The sequence below is a fragment of the Cimex lectularius genome, unplaced genomic scaffold (assembly GCF_000648675.2).
Source record: "Cimex lectularius strain Harlan isolate CLEC.00 unplaced genomic scaffold, Clec_2.1 scaffold10, whole genome shotgun sequence".
In the NCBI taxonomy this organism is placed as follows: domain Eukaryota; kingdom Metazoa; phylum Arthropoda; class Insecta; order Hemiptera; family Cimicidae; genus Cimex; species Cimex lectularius.
Window position 1 is genome coordinate 337,361 of NW_019392665.1, and position 25,587 is coordinate 362,947.

General features: G+C 39.3%; 2 protein-coding genes across 6 annotated transcripts in view; one reads left to right on the plus strand and one right to left on the minus strand.

Annotated features, from left to right (window-relative positions):
• The window catches only part of LOC106667405 (neprilysin-2), a 38,887-nt gene extending 16,153 nt beyond the window's left edge, over positions 1 to 22,734 (minus strand). Inside the window, exon 1 of one of the 3 annotated variants that reach the window (XM_024225027.1) lies at positions 22,658 to 22,734. The gene's annotated coding sequence lies outside the window, so the exon portion shown is untranslated. Of the gene's footprint in view, positions 1 to 5,128; positions 5,301 to 22,657 lie in introns of those variants that run through there. The other 2 variants (XM_024225026.1, XM_024225028.1) reach the window with 2 other exon arrangements.
• Positions 3 to 25,499, plus strand: LOC106667336 (nuclear receptor subfamily 2 group E member 1-like). Of its 3 annotated transcripts, none has more exons than XM_024225029.1 (8): positions 3 to 2,585; positions 22,630 to 22,865; positions 22,922 to 23,023; positions 23,079 to 23,171; positions 23,227 to 23,333; positions 23,396 to 23,489; positions 25,064 to 25,222; positions 25,286 to 25,499. In XM_024225029.1, exons 1-8 carry the CDS (start codon positions 2,578 to 2,580, stop codon positions 25,480 to 25,482), a joined length of 996 nt encoding a protein of 331 aa, XP_024080797.1. In that variant the 5' UTR covers positions 3 to 2,577; the 3' UTR covers positions 25,483 to 25,499. The 3 variants fall into 3 exon arrangements, with proteins under 3 accessions (XP_024080797.1, XP_024080798.1, XP_014250712.1); XM_024225030.1 differs by lacking the exon at positions 3 to 2,585 and adding an exon at positions 9,378 to 9,407; XM_014395226.2 differs by lacking the exon at positions 3 to 2,585 and adding an exon at positions 15,207 to 15,308.
• Positions 25,500 to 25,587: the final 88 nt, after the last annotated feature.

Below are 25,587 nucleotides of genomic sequence, written 5' to 3' on the forward strand. Positions count from 1 at the left end.
CCTGGGCCTGTTGTGCCTTATCTGTTGATACCGATAAGTCGAGTCGAAAATTTAACCTTATTATCCTTTCCTTTCCTTTGGGGTCGTCCTTAAACAGAGTCCTTTGGCACCGAGCCGATTCGGATTCGGTTCACGAGGACGATTCCAATTCAGGACACGACCCGACTCCAAATGGACGGGAATGGGGAGAGTCTATGCCCTCGCGCAACTGTGCTTCAAGGAAAATAATTTACAAAGTCGAACAAAAATAAACCATAAAAGAAAAAATTTAAAATTTATCTCGGTCTATCTGTATGCTCTATATGCCCATTTATTTATGTTTGATAATAATTCAGTGTGCGCAAGGGTCGAAATATAGTTCAGTGAGTGAGCAGGTAAATAAACAGTTCATTCAATGCAAGGGTCGAGTTACAGTCCAGAGTTAAATGATCATTTAACGGTTCAGTTAGTGACTAATCAGGGTGCATTTCCTTGTGTGGATAGGTCGTTCAATAATCAGTGAGTGAGCGAGATCTGCTCACTAGCTCAACTGTTAAATGCCTCGTTTTCTCACTGATGTTCACTGACCTGCTCACTAAATGCACTGCTAAATGACGCATTTTATCACTGAACTGTACACGGATCCGATCACTAACTGACCTGTTAAGTGACTCGTTTTCTCACTGATGTTCACTGACCTGCTCACTAAATGAGCTGTTAAATGACGCATTTTGTCAATGAACTGTGCACTGACTTGCTCACTACCTGGACTGTTAATGACTCGTCCATTCATTAACCTGCTCACTAAACGGGCTGTTAAATGACGCATTTTATCACAAAACAGTACATTGACTCGATCACTAATTGAACTGTTAAATGACGCGTTTTCTCACTGATGTTCACTGACCTGCTCACTAAATGAGCTGTTAAACGACTCGCTTACTCATTCAATATTCTTTGAATATAATGAATAATATTTTGAACTATTCCCTCACTGAACAGTTAAATGATTCGTTCACTCACTAATCTGTACACTGACTTGCTCACTAACTGAACTGTTCAATTACTCGTTCACTCACTGAACTTTACTTCGACCTACTCACTCACTGAGCTATACTTCGACCTATTCACTCATTGAAATGTACATGACCTGCTAAATTACTCGTACACTCACTGAACGCTACACTCACTATCTCACTAAATAAACTGTTAAATGACTCGTTTTGTCACTGAACTATACTCCGACCCATTCAGTCACCGAACTGTACACTGACCTGCTCTCTAACTGAACTGTTAAAATAGTCGTTCACTTACTGAATTATACTTAGACCTATTCACTCACTGACCCATACAGACACTCACTCACTAGCTAAAATGTTAAATGATTCGTTCCTCACTGAAGTGTACACTGACCTGGTCAATAACTGTACTACACTTTGGCCCATTCACTCACTAAATTGTTCATTGGCCTGCTCACTAATTGAACAATTCACTGACCCGATCACTAATTGAACTGTTTATGATGATGATTATATTTGACCTATTCCCTCACTGAACTTTTAAATCACGTGCTTCCTTACTGAACTCATATAGTTCATTAACTGAACTATACTTCGGCCCATAAATGACTGGTTCACTCACTGAGCTGTGCACTTGAAAAACAAATATATTCACATACAAATTAAAAATAAAAAAAACTCGGGAGGGAATATTATTCATCCGCCACAGCAAGAATTTTCAGTTTTATTTTTTCATTTATTTTTCTTTTGATGAATAGGAAATAGAGCTTGTCACGTACACACCATCTTAGCGATTATTTGACTTATGTAAGACGCGAAGTACGTTTCGCTTGTAATTTTATTTCGGATTTATTTTCCTTTATTGCTTCTTTTACGACAAATCGACAAAAAGACCATGTCAATTTCATAAATGTTACATCATGAAATATTTCACAAAAAATTATAGGACAGAGGAGATAGAAAACCCTTCAACTACGTCACACCGAGTTTTCCAGTCAACACTAATTTGAAAGAATACCAATTAACGTAGATACTAAAACGTAATTGTCTGGTTAAGTTGATAAGAAGGAACAGAAAGAGTGATGACAGAAATTATATAAATATATTACTATGGTGGCCTGCACACTATCTGTACTCTTAAATTACTCTTTCACTCACTGACCTGCTAAATGGCTCGTTCACACACTGAACGTTACACTCACTCGTTCACTGACTAAACTGTTGAACCATTTTCTTACTGAACTATATTCCGACGCATACATTCACCGAACTGTACACTGACTTTCTCATTAGCAGAACTGTTAAATGACTCGTTTTCTCACTGAACTGTTCACTAAATGAGCTGTTAAATTACGCATTTTGTCAGTGAACTTTACACTGACTAGATCATTAACTGAACAGATAAACGACTCGCTCACTCACATATTTACACTTCGACTTTTCACATGTTAATGAGCGAGTCAGTGAGTATGCAGGTCGGTGTATAGTTCGGTGAAGGAATGGATCTTAGTATAGTTCAGTGAGAAAACAAGTCATTTAAAAAGTCAGTTAGTAATCGGGTCAGTCTACAGTTCATTGTATGAACAGGTCAGTAAACAGTTCAATAAGAAAACCATTCATTTAACAGTCCAGGTAGTGAGCAAGTCAGTGCACAGTTCATTGACAAAATGAGTCATTTAGTGAGCATTACTCTTTTGGTGAGTAGGTCAATAAACATCAGTGAAATACAGTTCGGTGAAGGAATGGGTCGGAGAATAGTTCAGTGAGAAAAGGAGCCATTTAGCAGTTTAATTAGTGAGCGGGTTGAGGGTACGAGTCATTTAGCAGGTCAGTGTACGGTTCAGTGAGTGAATAGGTCTATGTATAGTTCAGTTAGTGAACGAGTATTTTAACAGTTTAATTAGTGAGCGGGTGAGTGTACGGTTCAGTGGGTGAATAGGTCGAAGTTCAGTTAGTGAACGAATAATTTAAGTTTAGTTAGTGAGCGGGTGAGTGTGCGGGTCAGTGAGTGAATGGGTCGACGTATAGTTCAGTTAGTGAACGAGTATTTTAAGAGGTTAGGTTGTGGGCGGGTGAGTGTACGGGTCAGTGAGTGAATAGGTCGAAGTATAGTTCAGTTAGTGAACGAATAATTTAACAGTTCAGTTAGTGAACGAGTATTTTAACAGTTGAATTAGTGAGCGGGTGAGTGTACGGTTCAGTGAGTGAATAGGTCGACGTATAGTTCAGTTAGTGAACGAGTATTTTAAGAGGTTAGGTTGTGGGCGGGTGAGTGTACGGGTCAGTGAGTGATAAGGTCGAATTATACCTCAGTTAGTGAACGAGTATTTGAAGAGGTTAGGTTGTGGGCGGGTGAGTGTACGGGTCAGTGAGTGAAAAGGTCGAATTATACCTCAGTTAGTGAACGAGTCATTTAACAGTTCAGATAGTGTGCGTATCAGTTGACAGTGAGTGTGCAGGTCACATAGATAGATAGAAAAAAGTGTAATTAACACTTAAAAGCTAATTTGTATTTGAATTTTTTTTTCAAATACTGTCGACTGTGTAAAGGATGAAGACGTTTATACGCACCAATTCAGAACAAATGAGACGTGCGAGGAGGGAAGAAAGGACCGGGCCGTTCACCCGTGAACGAAGTACCAGGGTGTCGAGCGCTTATTAATAAGCTCCGAACTTTACATTCAATGGGTGCGGCCCCGTTATGTCGATGATTTGACACAAGGGAAAAAGACAACACAATGAACCCGAGATAACATCGACGAACGCACTTCACCATAGGTCAAAAGACGATGAACACACGAGGAAACGAAAAGTTGAGTCAACTCCAGACAATAATATCAACTGTTATCAATTTTTTTTCCAAATGAATTCACTAATTTTAACTAATATGCTTAGATAATGGTACAGGGAAAAGAAAATTACACAACAGAAACTGTAATCGGTCTGTGTCTATCATACTTTGCCTCAACCTAACGGTAAAAATGTTGTACCCATGTCTATCTTAATCTTTTTCACTTTCTCATTGACGCACTTACTCAATTAATCACTCATTCTATCCGTACTTTCTCTCCTTTTAAAAAAAAAGTACAGTAATAAAGTCATTTAACAGTTCAGTAAATGAACGGGTGAGCGAATGGGTTCGGGTAGTGAGCGGGTTAGTGTACACTTCAGTGAGTGAATGGGCCGAAGTATACTTCAATAAGTGAACGAGTCATTTAACAATTCAGTTAAACACATTGGGAAAAATAGTAATTAAACATTTTTTGATAAGAACGTAAGAGAAGATGAAAAAGTAAAATATATTTACGTATTTCTAAATATTATCCCTCTCTCACTCAGTCCCTACTTTTACTCACTTTTTTCTCTCTCTCTCTCTCTGACTCACTAACTAACTAACTCATCCTCTCCCTCTCTCACACACCCTCTCTCTCTCTCTCTCTCTCTCTCTCTCTCTCTCTCTCTCTTTCTCTCTTTCTCTCTCTCGCTCACTCACTCACTCACTCACTCTTCTTCTGTGAATCACTCATTCACTCACTCACTCTTCTTCTGTGAATCACTCACTCACTCACTCTTCCTCTGTGAATCACTCTCTCACTCACTTTCTCACTTTTTCTCACTCTCTCTCTCACTCACTACTCCCCCTATGTCACTCACTCTCGTCTCTCACTCACATATCCTAACTTACTATTCTTTTGCCCCCGCCACTCACTCAATTCCTTGCTTCACTCACTCTTTCTCTCCCTCTATCTCACCCACTCACTAAATAAAATATAAAAACTCACTCTCTCTCACACACTCACTTACATATAATTCCACTCTGTCCCATCTACAACGTCTGTCTCAAAAAGGACCAAAACTACACCCTTAAAAAATTGTAAAAACATGCCGATCTACATGTAGAAGGATGCTTGATGAACTGATGTATTTTTAAGCTTTTCTTTTTGTTTATATGTACATCAACCAAAACCCAGTTTTGCCATAATCGCAGCCAATAAAGACATATATTGAAAGACACTGAAGAATCGGCTCAAAAGTGGAATATTTTGGAAAAGTCTGCCCTAGTCTGGATGAACTTGATTTTAAGGTTTAAGAAGTCAAGTTCAATATTTTTTTTAAAATAATCAACATACCTGTATAATTTCGATGTAAATTCTCACAGGACGGCAACTCGACGGAAAATATAAGGTAAGACTTAAAAAGAAAAAAAAATTCTATCGAATAAGACGCGGTAAATCGCGTCACTCTGTGTCAAGTCTTGGGCTGTTGTCAGATCGATCCTTCGTCTGAGAATGACGAGAAGAAGCTCTTCCAGAGGAGAAAGGAGTCCGGGCCGTAAGAAGGGGGACCCCCAAGGGTTCCCCACTTCTCGAGGAAAAGACCTTTCTTCCCGACCGGGAAAAACACAAAACAGAAAACTGGTTTTTTTGTTTGATTTTTTTTTCTTCGTGGGTTTGTTTTTTCGCATGTGTGCCACTGCGTTTTTCTGGGGGGGCTGCCCTTTGCGTCGTGCACTTCCTCAGGACACGCAGATTCTGGGCGTATCTGCGCCACATTTTTCCACCGCAATTGCGATCCGTTTTTAAAGAATTTTTCAATTTTGTTTATCCCCTTTGTGAGCCATCATGAGGCCCGACTGAAAAACGCGTTTATTTACAAAAAACTTTATTTTCTATAATTTATCCTATCATACATTTACTTTTAACTAGTTGAACTATTCTCGAAAAGAAACATATTGACCTGTCTTCTTTTTCTAAATTATAGGGTTTTTTATTTTTTTTCTATCCTTTAATTATTACACCCCTTTTTCAAAAATTACATCAAAAAAGCTAAAACACACTTTGAAAACTGACCATAACAGCTGTTTACCTAGGTCTTAATGGTTCGTAGAATTCTTGACTGAACCATCTCTAACAAAGAGTAGTTCGCGAACTAGTTCGAATGAGCAATTACTCAAAATAGAGCAATACTGACCTGTCTTTCTTTTTACTAAATTTTAGTCTTTTTTCATTTTTTTTCTTTTCTATCCTTCACTTATTACTTCTTTTCAAAAATTACATCAAAAAAGCTAAAACACTTTGAAAACTGACCATAACAGCTGATTACCTAGGTCTTGATGGTTCGTAGAATTCCTGACCACCCTGTACCATCTCTAACAAAGAGCAGTTCGCGAACTAGTTCGAATGAGCAATTACTCAAAATAGAACTGTATTGACCCGTCTTTCTTCTTCCCCCTAAGAAAGTAAAATTTTCGACTCAATCGAAATTCTTTCAGAGTTTCTAGATAGTACACGTTCACACTCCGATTATCGGCCTTTATTACCGGTTATTTCTTCGTCTTTATTCTCCTATTATCTCACCGGTGAATAACTAGAAAGACCCGCGGGTTTGGAGCTGTATTGTCAATTCAAAGAAAAATATCTCAAATATCTTACGATGTGGCGAACTAGAAATAGAATTTTTCCTGACAACATAAATAATATTTTCCGCCCTTGACAAGAAAATCTATTATTAAACAGCATTTTTCCCCCTTTCCATAATTTAAATATCGTACTGTATTTGTTTATTATGTTCCATGTGAGTGAGAGCAAGAGAAAGAGAGCGAGAGAGAGAATATGGTACTTCGCTTTTCGAAAGTTGTTACATTTGGTATATTTAATCTTTATTTATCTCATTTGTGAAGTCATAGAACGGTTGTTGCCAACGAGCCCTAGGAGCCGAGAAAAAAAAATATTTTAAGTGATTCATGTAGAAAATATTTTGCTTCGTTTGCTTTGGATTCCAGGTTGAAAGAAGCTCATCGAGCGAGAGAAAGAGAGAGACAGAAGTAGCGAATCAGTGAATAGAGAGAGAGAGAGAGAGAGAGAGAGAGAGAGAAGAAGGGAGTGAGGAGCGAGAGGGATTGAGTGAGAAATAGAGTGAGTGTGGTCAGGAAGAAAGAGACAGAGGGGGAAAGAGTGAGTGAGTGAGAGAGTATGAGAGATTGAGCCTGAAAGAGTGTGAGTAAGTGAGTGCGATAAGGGAGAAAGAGAGATAGAAAGGGAAGGAAGGAGATTGAGATGTGAGAGAGAGAGAGTGTGTGTGGGCGTATGTTTGTCTGAGTGAGAAAGAGTGTGAGTTAGTGAGATAAGTGAGAGAGAGCAAGAGAAATTGAGCGAAGAAGAGTGTGAGTTACTTAGTGAATGTGATAGGGAGAGAAAAACAAGTGAGTGGGTGAGAGGGATTGAGTGAGAAAGAGTGTGAGTTAGTGAGTGAGATAGAGTGAGGAAGAGTGTGAGCTAGTTAGTGAATGCGATAAGGGAGAAACTGTGTGAGAGAGAGAGAGAGAGAGAGAGAGAGAGAAAAGGAAGAAAGGGATAAGTGAGCGAGAGGGATCCAGTGAGAGATAGTTACTTAGTGAGATAAGATGGAAAGAGAGAAAGAAAGAGAAGGAAAGGTGAGTGAAAAAGCATGAGAGATTGAGAGAGAAAGAGTGTGAGTTAGTGAGTGAGATAAGTGAGAGAGAGACATGTGTGTGAGTGAGAGGGATTGAGTGAGAAAGAGTGTGTTAGTGAGTGAGATAAGTGAGAGAGAGAGAGTTAGAAAGAGAGAGAGCTAGATAGAGAAAGAGACAGAGAGAGAGAGAGAGAGAGAGAGAGAGAGAGAGAGAGAGAGAGAGAAAGAGAAAGGGAAGAAAGGAGTAAGTGAGCGAGAGGGATTCAGTGTGAGTTAGTTATTCAGTGAGGTAAGTGAGAGAGGGTGTGTATGTGTGTGTGCGTGAGAAAGAGTGTGAGTTAATTATTGAGTGAGATAAGGGAAAAAGAGGGAGAGAAAGGAAAGGAAGAAGTGAGTGAGCGAGAGAGATTGAGTGTGAATTTGTTAGTGAGTGAGAGAGAGAGAGAGGAGGTGTTAGTGTGTGCATGAGAGAGTGAGTGATATCGATCCAATTATTCAGTCAATCTATGAATAATGAATTCATCACAATAACCAAAGGTCGCTTTGAGCAATGTAGCCCAAAAATCATTATTTTGAATGAACGAATCCGAATTTTTTTCTCAAAAATATTTTTTGGCCAACTTTACCTACAGCGCCTTTTGGTTGTTGTCAATTTTTATATATTTAATTTCATATAATAATAAGAGTAAATAGAATTCATGTATCGTTCGTTGATGAACGAGTGAACCGATAATCCTGAATATTATTTTTTTGTTGAATGTACATGCAAAACGAAATAAAAAAATTACATATTTGGATGAAATTATGTAAATTATAAAAAAAAATTCTCGGCTCCTTGGGCCACAATTGGCAAGAACGCCGAAAAGCTAAAATTTTTGGACAAAGTATTACAAAAAAATTAAATTGGTCATACCTCGTCCTAAGTCACCCCTTGTTGACTATATTCGCCTCACCGTATAATAGGGCGGTGGTTAATAAAATCAATTAGGGCACGTCATAAAAGTCAGAATCGATGTGACGCCTGTGAGGAGGGCGAGAACCGCCCCCGGAGTCGAGACACCTGCGCCCTTCCCAACCCTGTTTGCCAAACACAAATCCACCTGGCTTTGTCCGAGGAGATTTCGACGGAAAAACTCCTGGGAAGGTGCAGATGATGCCGACTGACAAGCTAGGCCCATTAGCGGGTCCCACCCTCGCCCTTTTCACCCTGTCTGAAGTGTGTTGCGGCCTGTGTCAAAGGGGGTTGCGGCCCTTCACAAAATCGACTCAATAGATCCATTATCAACCGACGAGATTTTACTAGGGGGAGGATGTACGGATGTCTTTCAATTTCTTCCGAGCTGTGTTTGCCTTCTGCACCGCTGTAATAATTGATACTTCCCAAATGGTATTTTGTTATCTCGGGAGTTGAGTGGAAAAACACACTTCGGCCTACGCCTCGGATTGAAAATTATCCAAGGGCGGAAAGCGAGACGTTGCGACACCCCCGTCCGACCCTTAACGCTCTTCTGGGCCGGCCTCGGGGTGAAATCCACCCGTGACACGAACGTTACGGCATCCGACCGACCGTGGAGGACCGCAGGCGTGGGATTAGCCAGAATAAAACCGACGTTAATCCTATATAAAAAACAAAATCCACGAAACTCTATCTGTACATAAACCAATTCCTTTTTGTTCTTCCGGATGTTGGTTGTCTTGTTTTTGTAAATAACGATTGTTTTCCATACGATTTGCGATGTTGGCGAACAACGTTTTGTTTGTCGCGTGTTTGTTGCTGTTTGTGATAACTGCGACGAATGGCTCTTTCGATAAACAAACAAAGACGGATGGGCAGATAAGCTGAGAGGAAAAGATAGATAGAGAGTGAGAGTGTCTGAGCTATTGAGTGAGGTGAGCGAGTGAGAGAATCGTTGATTTGCTTTGTAGTTTTGTTTGATGACACATAGTTAGGTCTCTTGGGCCTTTCTTACACTTAACGTGAGTTATACGGTTTAGATGATACATTTATTGTGGTTTAGACTCCTATGTCTTTATAATGTATTTTACAATTGTATCTTTATAATGAAGATAAATAAAAATTTGATTTGTTTTTTAATAACAATTCGATACATAATATAATTACGAGAACAACTGAATTAATATAAAATAGAGAGAGTGCGATATAAGTGAGTGAATGAGTGAGTGTGTGTTAGAGTGAATGAATGTGTGAGATATTGAATAATTAGATGAGTAAGAGAGAGAAAGAGAGAGAGAGAGAGAGAGAGAGAGAGAGAGAGAGTGTGAGAGAGTGAGTGAGTGAGAGAGAGTGAGAGAGCGAGTGTATGCGATATTGAGTAGGTGGGTGTGTATGAGATAGAGGGGGAGAGAGAGTAAGTGGGTTTGTGAGATATTGGGTGAGCGAGTGTGTATTGAGTGGGTGGGAGAGTGTATAGATAGATAAGTGTGTAAGAGAGGGAGAGAGGGAGGGGAGAGAGAGAGAGAGAGAGAGAGAGAGAGAGAGTGAGAGTGAGTGAGCGAGTGTATGCGATATTGAGTAGGTGGGTGTGTATGAGATAGAGGGGGAGAAAGAGTGAGTGGGTTTGTGAGATATTGGGTGAGCGAGTGTGTATTGAGTGGGTGGGAGAGTGTATAGATGGATAAGTGTGTAAGAGAGGGAGAGAGAGAGAGAGAGAGAGAGAGAGAGAGAGAGTGAAAGTGAGTGAGCGAGTGTATGCCATATTGAGTAGGTGGTGTGTATGAGATAGAGGGGGAGAGAGAGTGAGTGGGTTTGTGAGATATTGGGTGAGCGAGTGTGTATTGAGTGGGTGGGAGAGTGTATAGATGGATAAGTGTGTAAGAGAGGGAGAGAGAGTGAGTGGCTTTATTAGATATTGAGGGGGTAAGTGTATATGAGAGAGAGAGAAAGAGAGTGTGTGTGTGTGTGTGTGTGTGTGAGATATTGAGTGGGTGGATGGGGTAAGTGTATATGAGAGAGAGAGAGAGTGTGTGTGAGTGTGTGAGATATTGAGTGGGTGGATGGGGAAATGTATATGAGAGAGAGTTAGAGAGAGAGAGAGAGAGAGAGAGAGAGAGAGAGAGTTAGAGAGAGAGAGAGAGTGAGTGTGAGATATTGAGAGGGTGGATAGGTAAGTGTATATGAGAGAGTGAGATATTGAGTGGGTTGATGGGTAAGTGTATATGAGAGAGAGTGAGATATTGAGTGGGTGGATAGGTAAGTATATATGAGAGAGAGAGAGAGAGAAAGAGAGTGAGTGTGTTTCACAGAAAAAGAGAGTTTGTGAGATATTGAGTGAGTGGATGAGTGTGTGTGTGAGAGAGAGAGGAAAGCGTTCGACCCGTGTCCTACATGCGTTATTCTTAAGAGGCCCGCGAGCATTACAATAATTTCTCATACTGTAAGGCTCATTAATTTTCTTCTAGATGGTAGAATGCACCCAAGGGGACACCATGTTCCTGAATATTTACAGATTGATTATGAAATAGTCTCTATTACCAAAAATAATACGCACAGCTATTACCTAACATACACAAATGGATAATTCGATTTTTTTAAATTGTATTGGTAACTCATATCACTTTTGGGCGATTGTTTTTTGCCCTCAAAATTTATTCTAATCCTCCGTCTCACATAATCTCACGTGTAGGACAAGCTCATCAACCCGATGGTGTGTCTTAATACCGAGATGACCCTGACTGGTTGGGGATAATAGAATACTAAAAGACTTGTTTATTGTTGACATCAACAACTTCATTCAATTCTTGGAGAAATTCTACGGATCTCGACCTTCCTTATTCAATGAATGGACATGTAGATAGAAGGGCCACAATTAAAAATTACGGAATTGTCTCGCTGATCCTTCGTGTATGCCTTGTCTTTTTCTTGGTTTATGCCTGTCTCTCTCTCATACTCTCACTCACTAACTTTAACCAACTCAATATCTCACACTCACTCACCAACTAACTCTCTCTTCTTACTAATTCACGTACTGACACTCACTCGCTCACTAATTCACCCTCTCATCCCCTTCTCTATCCCTCACTCTTTTTTCACACTCACTCACTAATCAAATCACTGTCTCACATTCTACTCACGAACTAACTCACCACCTATCTTCGTCCCCATTCTTATTCACTCACTCACTCACTCACTCACTCACTAGTCCTCACCCTTTCACCCACTAACCAAATCACTCCCTCTCACTCACTTAATCTCTATCCTCTCCCTCCCATTCTCACTCTCTCCCCCACTCACTCTCTAGCTCTCACTCACTCTTTCTCATTCATTTACTAACCAAATTACGCTTTCACACTCACTTACTCTCTGTCCTCTCCCTCCCCCTTCTCACTCTTTCCTCCACTCACTCTAGCTCTCACTCACTCTTTCTCATTCATTTACTAACCAAATTACGCTTTCACACTCACTTACTCTCTGTCCTCTCCCTCCCCCTTCTCACTCTTTCCTCCACTCACTCTAGCTCTCACTCACTCTCTCCCTCCCTCCCTCCCTCACTCACTAATCAAATCACTCTCTCACAATCACTTACTCTCTATCCGCTCCCTCCCCTTCTCACTCTCTCTCGTCCCCACTCACTCACTCACTTGCCCTCACTCCCTCTCTCACTCAATCAAGTCACTTTCTCACACTCACTCACTATCTACATTCTCCCTCCCCTTCTCTCTACCTCACTCATTCTCCATTTTCTCTCTCTCTCTCTCTCTCTCTCTCTCTCTCTCTCTCTCTCTCACTCACACACACACACACACACACATATACCTACCCACTCAATATTTTACATGCACGCTCACTTACTCTCCCTTCTAACTAGAGACTCCTCTCTCTCCTACTAATACTGGATTGTATTCAAGTCGAATGAATAAGATTTTGTCATTGAGAAATTTAAGCAAATAAATCTGGATCTTGGAATGGCGGGACGTCCTTATGGCGACCCCTTGGTCGAATTTCCCCCCTCGGTCGGGCTTTTTCCAGGCTGGATCTGACGGCTCCCCTTTTATCCTCGTCGTCGAGTGTTTGCCCGACGGACGCAGGTCGCACGTCAGCCGCATCTCTGTCTACTGATCGATCCGATAAAAATCCTAAACAGCTATCCTTGACTCCGTGACACATGGGTTTATGAATTTTTGACGTCTCGTCATTATTTACGCCGACATATGTCCATAGGCCGACTCTCGGCGTAGGCCGTCATTACGGTTAATGACTAATGACCCAGAGCGCTGAATTATTCAGCCGCCGTTCCGTGCCTCGCTTATTTAACCTTCAATCTTGATTTGACTCTTTTTTTTTGTCTCTAAACTGGTTGTTATTTTTGTTTGACATCTGTGACTTTTTTGGTACCCCAGCCCTGACAGTCGGAAGGGGATCTTTCGATCCTTGGGCCGATCAGTAAAGGCTCAAGAGATTTCTACATGCGTAATACGTGAAAAATGGTCGAAGGACGAAAAAAAAGGTGAATCCTGTTTTGACTTTTCTCCCGATGGGTCGGTCGGCCAACGGTTGTACGGCCTGAATTATCCGGTTTGCCCCCCTCGGGATCCGTACAAACTCCCCGGGCCAACGGAACTTTTAAAACGCGAATATATTACATCCGGTAAATGGAGGAGATCACGGAAGACTGAGGATGTCGTGTCAGAAACGTGAAACCGCCCCGGGGAAGAATAAAAAAAAAACCGAAAAATCCACAAAGTGGTGATTTAAAAAATAAATCAAGATGAACATGAGAGAACTCCTTGAAAAATAATTAATAGCCAGACCGATTTAACAACAGGATGCGTTTAACTTTGAGGATGACGACGCTTAATAGCTTTAAAGTCCATCCCCCCCTCCCGTATTAAAAAGAAAACATTAAAAGCTCGTTTTCAGCGTAAAAATCCTTTTGTCATCCTTTACGTAAATTTTATACTATTATTTTTTCAGCATATATTCGGTCGGCGGGAGAATTCGGAAGTTCGCTTGTTCTTCGCTCCTCATCAGTGGAGTTTTTTACGGGTCGATTACTCCCCGATTGTGATGTCATCGCGTTAGACCTCAACCGATTGATTGGAAGTTTGATTAATGGGATATAATGAGAGCTGAACCATTTAATTGGGATTTAATTGTTTAAAAATTAAAAAAAACTCTCTTTCTCACACTTCTTACTTTCTTACTTACTCTTTCTCACTCTTCTTACTTACTCTTTCTTTTTCTTCTTACTTACTCTTTCTTTCTCTTCTTACTTACTCTTTCTCACTTTTCTTCCTTTCTTACTTACTCTTTCTCACTCTTCTTGCTTTCTTACTTACTCTTCCTCACTCTTCTTACTTACTCTTTCTAACACTTCTTGCTTTCTTACTTACTCTTTCTCACTCTTCTTACTTTCTCTTTTTCAATCTTCTTTTCTTTCTCCCTCTTCTTACTTACTATTTCTCCCTCTTCTTACTTTCTCTTTCTCACTCTTCTTACTTACTCTTTCTCACTCGTATTACTTACTCGTTCTCACTCTCTTAATTTCTTTCTCACTCTTCTTACTTACTAATAAAAAAAGCACAAAAAAATTTAACGTAAAATAAAACAAAACATATAAAAAAAAGTGACAATAAACATAGAGAACAACTAAAGCAGAAATATTGGACAAAATATCTACATAAACAGACAAAAAAAAGATTCAGTGGTGTCAAAACCGACTTTCACCTAATAAAAAAGCGAAAAAAAAAATCGCTGCATAAATCAAACAAAACACATAAGAAAGAGTCAATAAAATAGAGAACAACCAAAGTAGAAAAAATGGACAAAATATCTACACAAAATACAGAAAAAAGAACGACAATTCAGAGATGAAAAAACCAACTTTAACCTAATAAAAAAGCACAAAAAAGAAAATTTAACATAAAATCAAACAAAACACTTAAAAAGAGACAATAAACATAGAGAACAACCAAAGCAGATAAATTGTACAAAATATCTACAACTAACACAGACCAAAAAAAGTTTTAAAACCGACTTTAATAAATTAAAAAACCATATAAAATTTTTAAACTTAATTTGGTTGTTCAAGATGTTTATTGTATCTCTTTTATGTGCGTCTCATGTTTTTTAAAAATTAATTAAATTTTTTTTCTTAATTTTTGAGTGGTCAGTATTTGACAATAAATAAAACCGCATTGGTTCACTTCTACTATTTCCCTTCCTCGTTCCCTCGCACCCTCTCTTCTCTGACCGAGCGAGTGAATCTGTTCATAAACTGACCGAACGATTTAATCTATATTTATATCTACAATTAATAATAATGGGAGAGTTCGTGGCCCTGGCGAACCTGTAATCTATCGGAAAGATTTGATGATATGATGCTGGGGGTCGAATATTTTTCGGACGTTTGGATTCTAAAAAAGTGTCATTGATTATATGCATAAATTGCATTTAAAAAAACCTAAACTTTTTTCCAAGAAGGAACAAAATCTAATCGACGAATTTGAACGCTTTTCCAGTTTTATGATCGTAATGAATCATTTTGAAAAAATCCAGGTTAACTCTTGAAACAGATACGAACAATCACTGTAATGTATTTCATCATTTTTTTCCCAGTTTATTTATGATTTATGATTTAATCGTGTTAATAAAATTAATTAGAAGAGATAAGCGGGCATTTAACTGGAAATATTTTGTTCCAATTTATCTTAGGACGGGGTGTTTTCGTATTGGTACCCCCAGCAACCCCCCTCCAGTTAAGGATTCAACCCTTGTTAAAGGGATGGCGGTTAGCGGCCCGCCAATGGGACAGGTGGGACGTCCGGGGTCTCGGCCAATCCGCACCGCGCCCACCCCCTTCGACCACACCCCCTAGGGTTGGAACCGGGCTCCACAATCGCTCTGCACCCGCCCTTAACGTAAGTACGCCTTGTACCTGTCATTTACCATTTTGCCTGAAATTTTTTTTATAAATCTATTTGTGTGGGTGTGTGTGTGAATTTTTTTTAACGACATAATTGGAGAATGGATGTTTGAAGTGTACCCAAATAAAGGTTCAAATTAAAAAAAAAAATAATGGACTTAATATTTTATTGAGATACTGGGGACTTTATGGAAGAAAGATGTGAAAGGTGACCAGGAAAAACTATATTATCCGATTATAGGGACTTTTTAGTCAAACTTGACATGAGAGAAAGTATAATCAGTCAGATAGATAGATAGAGAGAGTGAGAGAGTGAGAGAGAAAGAGAGAAAGAGATTGATTTTCGTTTTATTTATACATACACCACTTAAGATTTGGTCTCCAGTACCATTTTACCATCTAAAGTGAAATACAATCGTATATTTCAATGACTCTACTCTACTTAATCCTAACAGAACAATTTATTTTTCATACATCATTACTAAATAAAAACCATGTATACAAGATAAACTTCAACAAAAAAGAATGAAAATAAAAAAAGTAAATTTCCCCTTACTTGGAGAATTATTTAGTAACTAGTATAGTTGAGCAAGACCAGATATCTAACATTTGTAACAAAAGCAAAATTGCTGTACGAGGTATCGTTTAGAGAAAGTGAAGGAGAGAGAGAGGCAGAGAGAGAGGGACAGTTGTAAATAGATGGATAGATAAAGAAATAGAGAGAGGGAGAAATTGAGATATAGACAGATATAGAGATAGATAGATAGATAGATAGAGAAATGAATAGAGATATATAGATAGAAGAGAAATAGCTAGAAATAGAGATATAGAGAGGTATATATATATGTATACATATATATATATATAGTTANTTGCTTTACAATCACTCAAGGTTTGGTCTCTAGGACCACTCTTACACCTAAAGATATATTATACACACACACAGATATAAAAGAGATTGATTGATTATTGCTTTACAATCACTCAAGGTTTGGTCTCTAGGACCACTCTTACACCTAAAGTTAAATTACAGAAATATAATTTCATAAACTCTATCTACTATACACAAAAAATTGAACAAATTAAATTATCTCTTACAAACTATTAACTCTTACAAACTTGTGTGTGGTGATTAGTGACCGTTAATCGATAATTATTCAGAAATCGTGAACACCAGACCGCATCTCACGATTTCTGAATAACTATATACTTGTATACAGTGGATTAACGGATTAACCCATTCAAAATAGAAAGTAACATAGAGAGATAAAGAGAGGAAAAAGAGAGAGATAGAGAGAGAAAAAAAGGGAGAGATAGAGAGAAAGAGAAGGGGGGAGGGAGGGAGGGAGGGAGAGGGAGAGAGAGAATGAGAGGGGGAGAGAGAGAGAAATAGAGAAAAAGAAATACACACACACACAGATATATATATGTTGACACGATATCCTCGACTCTAGAAAACAAACAATACTGCTCAGCCGTATTTCTGGACGTTACGGAAGCATTTGACCCGAGTTGGCACCCCGGCCTCCTCTATCCGGCCTCTAGCCTCCAAAATGTATCCTCCCTCATTCCTACTATCATATCATGAAATCCTTCCTCTCAGATCGATGGTTTAAAGTAAGAATCGGTACCGATTTTTCACCTATCTCACCAATCAAAGCTGTCGTTCCACAAGGAAGTATCCTAGGCCAAATCCTCTACACCATCTTCACTGCCGACATACCCACACATCCAAACACACAAATCACATCCTACGCGGACGACACCGCAATCTTATCAACACACTCCAATCCTATCCTAGCAACAGGAGCACTCCAACAACACCTGAACCTTATTACCAACTGGTGCAATCTGTGGCGGATCAGGTTAAACGAACAAAACAGCCAACAAGTTACGTTTACGCTCAAACTTCAAACCTGTCCACCAGTGCACATTTACAACAAGATAATACCATCATCGAACAAAGTCCGCTACTTTGGGCTTTATTTAGATAGTAGACTTACTTGGAACCCATATACACGATTAAAACGGCAAGAACTTAACAAAAGATATGGACTATTCAGACACCTACTTGGACCAAAATCAAAACTAAGCATACATAACAAACTAACCGCTTACAAAACACTCATCAGACCTATTTGGACCTACGGAGTCGAGCTGTGAGGGCTCGGCCAAATCATCAAATATCCAGCGAATTCAGTGTTTTCAATCTAAAGTTCTCCGCCGTATCCTCAATGCTCCCTTCTGTGTCACCAATCAAACGATCCATAAAGATCTTAAAATCCCTTTCGTGGAACATCTTATCCGAACACGCTTCTACACTTTCCACTCTAAATTCTCCCTCAACCCTAACTCACTAGCCCTAACTCTTTCCACAACATCTCACCCTAACAATCCTCCGCGCCAAACGACGATGGCCTCGTGACCTATCTAACCCACCGAATTAACCTTAAACCCCCCCCCCCAAATTAAATAAAAGAGAGTTTCAGCACTGGTTGGTTTCTCTCCCCACTGCCTCCTGGTCTGACAGGTCTGTCAGATTTGTTATAACTAAACTATTTGCTCAATGTATATTATGTACAGATAGCAATACATAAAATAAGTATTAAACAAAATTGCCTAAAAAAATGACCAAGTTATGGCAAAAAGAAACCGGCAGTGTAATTTCGACGGGGGAGGGCGAATATCTTACTGTAAGTCCGTGAAAATCCTAATTCCTCTCTCCCAAATGTCTTACCAAACTGCCAAAAGCGCGGATCCATTAGACAATGAATTAATAATGTTCTGAGTCGGATCTGAAAGACTGGCATCACTGAGTCAATGAGAACAACGGCTGCTCTGGAAGTCCTTCTAAGTCTACCACCGTCTTTATCCAGAGAGAGGCCAGAGTCGCATGGACAAGCTCCAATAGCCTACTCACATATCAAACAGCGACTAAAGTTTCGAGGAGACCTTCAGCTAGACAGAACTTTTGGTACGCCTACTGATGCCATAATCTCTAAATTCATTCAAAGGGACCCCGGTTATTGCCGACCATGGATGGATCCAAAACTGAATATGGGCTATAAGCTGGCATTTATGAAAATAAACCAAGGTCTAGAATTCATCTAAGCGTTGAACGATATGCCACTGTTTTCAAGCGGAAATTGTGGCTATTGTACACTGTGCCAGGGAGATAAAAAGGTTGGGGATTGTCAATAGAAGAATAGCAATCTACTCGGACGGCTAGGCGGCACTGTAGACAATTGCTGCATCGACGGTAAAGTCCAGAGTAGTTTGGGACTTCATTAGTTCATTAGACACTTGTCAAAGAGGCCGATAAATTTTCCAAGGAATTGTGGCATACCAAACTGCCAAACGTGCGGATGCATTAGACTTAATGGATTACTAATAAGCCCTCCTTTCAATGGGAATGTAGCCTAGGACAGATGCACGGGAAAAAAATTTTCAAAGGACTATCGCAGAAACTAACAGCACAACTACTAAACCTAGGACGTACTAGGACTAGAATAATAGTTGGATCACTAACTGGACACTGCGAACCCCGGAGGCTGTATACTCGGAGTGACAGAAACAAGCCTGTGCAGATATTGCCAAGAAGAAATAAAAACTGCGGCCTGAAGGATACAGGATCGCTTGAAAAAGCTTTAGGGTCTGGTAAAAAGTCTCAAGCTTATCGAGGAGCTCTAGATAAAAAATGGAGATGCATAATAATACCAATACTGGTCGCGGTGTACAGGTCGTAATGAGCTCCTATATAATCTAATCCAATCTAATCTCCGAAATGTCGGCTTTAGGTTTTTTCAAAAAAAGAAAATTAGAATGTACTCCGTATTTAGAATTTTAAGCCGTATCGCTCTCGTCTCGTCCAGGTACTCCAGGACGCCGATTATGACAGGCGTCTAACGCTCCCAGCGCAAATGTCGATTCGGTAGGCTGAAGAAAACTTCTTCCGATGGGCTGATAAATCCGAGTTCACCTTTAATGGCATACTAAACCGTCGGAATTTTCCAACGTGGGCAGAGGAAAATCGGAAAATTTCGTACTCTTGTAATCACCACGTGGTTCACGTAACAATATTGGTATGGTATAGTAATGCGGAAACTAGGAAGCGGGGTTTGTGCTCCCCAGGCAGCCTTCTGGCTTATTGTACCTTCCTAGTTCCTAGTTCAGTGCAATCGACTCAATCCTTCTTCTTAGAAGTATCAGGTCATTGATTGTCGCTGCTCCAATTTCATTCCCAACTTTTTTTTTGTATGTTGGTTAAATCTTCATTGAGCTGTTGCTTCGCATTCGAAGATGATATAGTATATAGTTTTTTTTTATCTTTGAGAGCAAGCTATGATGTCAAACTCTGCGGAAGCCTTTTCAACAACTAAGAACAATCCGTGACATTCTGAGCCTTCCTCACACATGTCCGGTATGGTGTCGACTATCCGGCTTAGTAGCCTTCCAATTTGGAGAGCAGTTTAGGCTAGCCAGCACTTTAGACAATAACGGTAAAACATACCGGACGATAATTGTTAGGATTGATCCTTAGTTTACCGGGTTTGTGAATCATTATGATGATGGCGTATAATCAAGCTAATGGGAAGTAGCTGTCTGATAATTGCACGTCGATGTGCCGCGACGTTGCGCTTTCTTTTGTAGCATATGATAGATATGGATGGGACTAGGCACATATCGAGGCGCGATGTCACGACGCGAACGAACGTCGTAACGTCACCGCGCTAAGGCGTCAGATAGAGTTATAAATATTTAACGATATTATTTTTAGTTAGGCTTTTTCAGTTTATTAGACGTGAAAATGTGAATAATTCTACAATAAAACTTAAGTTAATATATTTAAGTTCAGTATCTAATTCAAATTGCTTAATCATTTCCTCCAATGTTATTGTCCTTTTTTTTACCAATCCAACTTCCCTCGCTGTATATAAAAGCTTGCAAATATTTACAATCTTGTATATCACAAAGCCTAGAGCCGTATTTTAAAATAATATCGCTGAAAACAGGCGAAACAGAACGACCATTCCGTAACAATTTCATTAGAATGAACCAAATTGTTACGGGATGCTGTCTTCCAATTTGGAGAGCAGTTTAGGTGACAATAGTCATTCCAGCACTTTAGAAAATAACGGTAGCGAACTTACTGGACGATAATTGTTAGGATTGTCGAGTGTTCGGCTACTCTTTGCCAGTAAATTCAAAATGGAACCAAAGAGTCCTAATTAATTATGGTCGGAATCTCAACAGTTTCGGAGTTTTCCCCTTTTAAGATTTCACGACCTTGCTTCAAATAAACAATGATAACTCCAAAACTAAAAGGTTTTGGACAAATCCGTTGATTCCATTGAAAACCACGTTAGATTTATATAAGATGTGATCAATACTAAACTTGTAAACGTTGGTGAAATAAGCATTTTAGTAGCCAGAACTTTAATAAATATTTTTTCTTCAAAGTTGAAAAACTTACTATGGTGATTACAAACTACTAATTCCAAACCTAGCGACCAGCAAATTTCAAAAAACGTACTCTATTTAATATCCTCTTTAGTGGTGTAATTGTTTTTTAAATTATTTCAAAGATGAAGAATTTGATGAAGGAAAGGAAAAAAACCGTGGTTGACGGATTTGTATGGTAGAAATAGTGTAAGTGTTTACTTATTTACCAACAGGACTGCAACTTTGATCAAAGGATTATTGTATTATAGTTACTATTGACCTGATGCCCCCATGAACTATTTCGTTTGGGGATTCATGAAGAACAAAGTCGGGGCATGAACGTTAGAATTAAGCATACGGAAATGCCAAACGTTGCAATTTTGATGCAACTGATCCTGTCCGCTGCTGAAAAACAAACTTACATTACACTTTCCAGTTATAGATGGCAATATGAGAAAACGAGCTCGTTTGTGCATTGCGGAGGGTGGAAAGCATTTCGAATCAAAGTTTATTCAAATTTTCCTCAAGTTATTATTTTTATTTTTATTATCTTTCAACCTTACCAATCCGTCAACCACGGTTTTCTCCCTTCCTTCATCAATTTCTTCATCTTTGAAAAACGTAATTAAAAAAGCGTTTACACCTCTAAAAATGAAATTAAACGATGTACATTTTCTGAAATTTGTTGTCCACTAGGTTTGGAAATAGTAGTTTAGAATCAACAAAGTAGGTTTTTCGATTTCGAAAAAAATTTTTTTTTTTTTTTTCAAAGTTCTGGCTACTAAAACGCTTATTTCACCAACGTTTACAAGTTTAGTATTGATCACATCTTAAAGGAAATTTAACGTAGTTTTCAATGGTATCAACGGATTTGTCCAAAACATTTTAGTTTTGGAGTTATCATTGTTTATTTGAAGTGACACGTGAAATCTTAAAATATCAGAAAAAGGGGAATAACTCCGAAACTGTTGAGATTCGGGCCATAGTTAATTAGGACTTTTTGGTTCAATTTTGAATGTAGAATCAATTGGCAAAGTTTGTAACAAGAGTAGCCGAACACCCTTATATATTTGCATTAGCGAAATGGCCACAGCCAAGTCCTATTTTTATTATTTATAGTTTATTTTGTTATTAATTTAAACGTCTTTTTTTTAATCGTGTCATTGGTTCAAGAGAAATTCAGCCGAGGCCATTTAAAAAGGAAACCCTGTATTGTGTAAAAAGGTGGGTCTGTCACCGGACATAATCCCACATCATATCACACATGAATTAGAGCTTTAACACATAAGTATACAACTTACAGTGAACTGTAAATTCAACCAAACTAGAATGTAATTTTGTTAGAATGAAGTATATACTTTAATTAACAAAAATATTTAAAAAATAATAATTTCCTATTTTCTTCTCTGTTCAACTTTAACCGTTTAAATCCTCGTGATGTAAAGTGGGGAAATTAATAAATATTTAACAGTTTTGTTCCAAGGGGGATATCGACGTGTTTCCTCTGAGACGGATCGCCGAATAAAAGCCGTGGATAATCCGCGGTCTTATTAAAGAGGGGTGCTTCATGGATTTTTGATGATACATCTTTTCTGCATTAAGACGGGATAAGACACCGGTCTTTTTTTTTACCCATTGGGTGCACCTCGTCTATATTTCATCATCGATCGATACGCGACAAAAAAAAATTGATTTTAAAGGAAAAAACCCATGGGGACAGATTGACCCGTGGTGCATTCAAGCAGATAATTGCACGTGTCCGAGTCGCGTGCGGTCATTTTAGACTAATTTCCAACGTGCCACCTGCCCTACTGATTGTTTCCACCTGCCCTATGTCCCTTTAAGCAAAAAAAAAAAAATATATATATGCTCAGCATGCAGGAAGAAGGAAAAGAAGCTTACTGCAAAGTCTGCGGTGACAAGGCGTCAGGCAAGCACTATGGTGTCGCCAGCTGTGACGGGTGCAGGGGCTTTTTCAAGAGGTCGATACGACGCAATCTGGACTACGTGTGCAAAGAAGAAGGCAGGTGTGTCGTCGACGTGACCAGAAGGAACCAGTGCCAGGCTTGCCGATTCTCGAAGTGCCTACGTGTCAACATGAAAAAAGACGGTAGAAACAAAACAATAGACATTCATATCATATAACGGACATACCGGTCTTTTCAGCCGTCCAGCATGAAAGATCTCCTAGGAGCAACAGCGCGACACCTTCCCTGTCCTTCGTCTACCAGCAGTTCCTTCCATACCCTAGAGCTTACCTCCACCCAGGTAAAAACCGTAAAAAAAAAAAACTGAAGAAAAATCAAAAGCTTTATTTTACAAGCTTCCATACCAGGCCTGCAGTACATGGGATGCTACATGAGGTCGGAATGCAACGAAAACGAAGTCTCGAGCTCACAAGAATCAACGGAATCAAGTAAAACAAAAACCTACGTAAAACATTAAAAAAACTAATACGATAATTTTTCAAGGGTTAGAACCGTCCGTGTCCCTCCTCTCCGAGGACATATACAGCACTTCCAGCCGCCTTCTTTCCCTGACAGTACAGTGCGTCAGGGCCATACCTTCCTTTCAACAGGTAAGGTTATAACTTTTTAAAACAGTCTGTCTTTTTAATATTTTTTTATTTTTATTTGACAGTTGTCGCCGCAGGATCGTGACTCCCTACTAGAAGACTCCTGGAAGGACCTATTCATCCTCACACTTGCCCAGTGGTCACTTCCTATAGAGCAAGGTCGAACTGATTTCTTTAAAAAAAAATTAATCAGAATCTAAGAAGATCAGAGAATCAAATAGATTACACGACATTTGAAAAATGGCAAAAAGGAGGGAAAATTCAAAAGGTGAGGTTGAGATGGGAAGTTGGTGTCCGAGTGGATCGAAATCACGATAGCTCAAGTGGTAGAGCAGCGACCTATTTAGCCGAAGGTCGTGGGTTCGAATCACGCTTGTGACACTGACTTTATCTCAACCAATACCTTAAATACAGATTAATTAATTGAAAGATATTATTTGGTCAAGCGGACCACGAAAACTAGTGAATTTAAAAAAATTAATATTATCTGTTTAAATTCACTAGTTTCTTGGTCCGCTTGACCAATTAATATCATACAATCATACACCTTGTCCGAGTGGATCGAGGTCACGACAGCTCAAATGGTAGAGCAGCGGCGTATCAAGCCGAAGATCGTGGGTTCGAATCCCTCTCGTGCCATTGACTTTTTTATCTCAACTAAAAACCTTAATTAATTGTATGATATTGATTGGTCAAGCGGACCACGAAACTAGTGAATTTAATAAGTTTGAAATGAAGTACCCTTCACTAAAACTCTCCGTGGCCATTCCATTTGTCGCCGAGAATCAAATTGATTACACATTTGAAAAATGGCAAAAAGGAGGGAAAATTCTAAAGGTGTGGTTGAGATGGGAAGTTGGTGTCTGTATGGACCGAGGTCATGATAGCTCAAGTGGTAGAGCAGCGGCATATCAAGCCGAAGATCGTGGGTTCGAATCCCGCTCGTGCCATCGACTTTTTTATCTCAACTAAAAACCTTAATTAATTGTATATTATTATCTGTATTATTCTGTATCCTAATTCTTTAGATCAATTTGACATGATTCTTCTCTTAAGAAGTGCGTCATTCCTAATCTTCATTGCATAACCTACTAATGCATTAAATAGGTATGAACCTATATTATATGAGGTAGTCTCAGACTCCAGTGACCTCTATATAGCTCTAGTTTAACTGTACCAATGTGTTTGCCAGTTTTGTTCAGGTTTTCTTTGTAGTTTTAAAGGGTAACTTATCTGGCACCTATACAGTTTCTTTCAGGCTTCTTTGTACTTTTCATGAGTAAAGGCACCTTCAATAATTTTGTTTTTCCCGTATCCATCAAATACGGAATCTGTTGTGTAGTCCTGACCCTTTGGTCTTGCACTCCTTCAGGTCCTGGCACCCAAGATTTCGGAGATTTTGTATGCAGTCGCTGATTATTCTGGATTTTTTCACTTTTCTTTAAGGCCTTAAAGTAAAGCCATCTCAAATAGTCAGTGGATGTCAAAATCTTGGGGGGTTTAACGAAATTTAAAGTGCGTTCCTAAATTTGAAGGTGTAGAAAGAAATTAACAAAACCAACTAGCCAAAAAAGGGCTAGAACACGTGGGAACAAAACCACAACTTAGTCCACCGGAGTATGTTATTTAACCTGTTTTTTACTTTAAACCATGGCCTTCCTTCTTCTTAAAAAACTTTCTTCTACATCTTTATATTCTAATAGCATTTATAATTTCATTGCTTGTCCTTTTAGAAAAACTTATCCGTGACACAGGCATCGACGACGCGTCAAGGTTGGACGAGTTGAGAAAAGACTTAAAAGTCGTGTCATACGCCATCGCCAGGCTTACCCAGCTCAGGGCGGACCACACCGAATTCGCCTGCCTCAAAGCACTCGTCCTCTTCAACCCGGGTACCTAGAATTCGGAACTTATTGTTTTTCGTCTTCAATTTATTAATTGAACATCCCAAACAGAATCGGTCAGAAAAGAAGAGGTTGAAGTCCTCCAGGAGCAGACGCACGTCATGCTCGCTGAGTATTCGGGAGTCAGGTCGGCCAAGCTGCTCCTCCTTTTGCTCAACACCAGCAGGACTTCACTGAAAAACATCCTTCTCCTATTTTTCAACAGGCACGCACCCGTCAGGCTGGAAGGCCTCCTCGCTTCAAAATAAACCATAAAACTGTCACTTTTTTTTTATTAAAAGAAAAGTTCTTTATTCGGTGGTTTTTGTATACCCTTTTGAAAATATTTCAGCAATATAGGCCAAGGACATAGT

Coding starts and splice junctions, on each gene's coding strand:
- LOC106667336 (XM_024225029.1), top strand. Junction 22,866..22,921: donor TGTCAACATGAAAAAAGACG/GTAGAAACAAAA, acceptor CGGTCTTTTCAG/CCGTCCAGCATGAAAGATCT. Junction 25,223..25,285: donor ACTCGTCCTCTTCAACCCGG/GTACCTAGAATT, acceptor CATCCCAAACAG/AATCGGTCAGAAAAGAAGAG.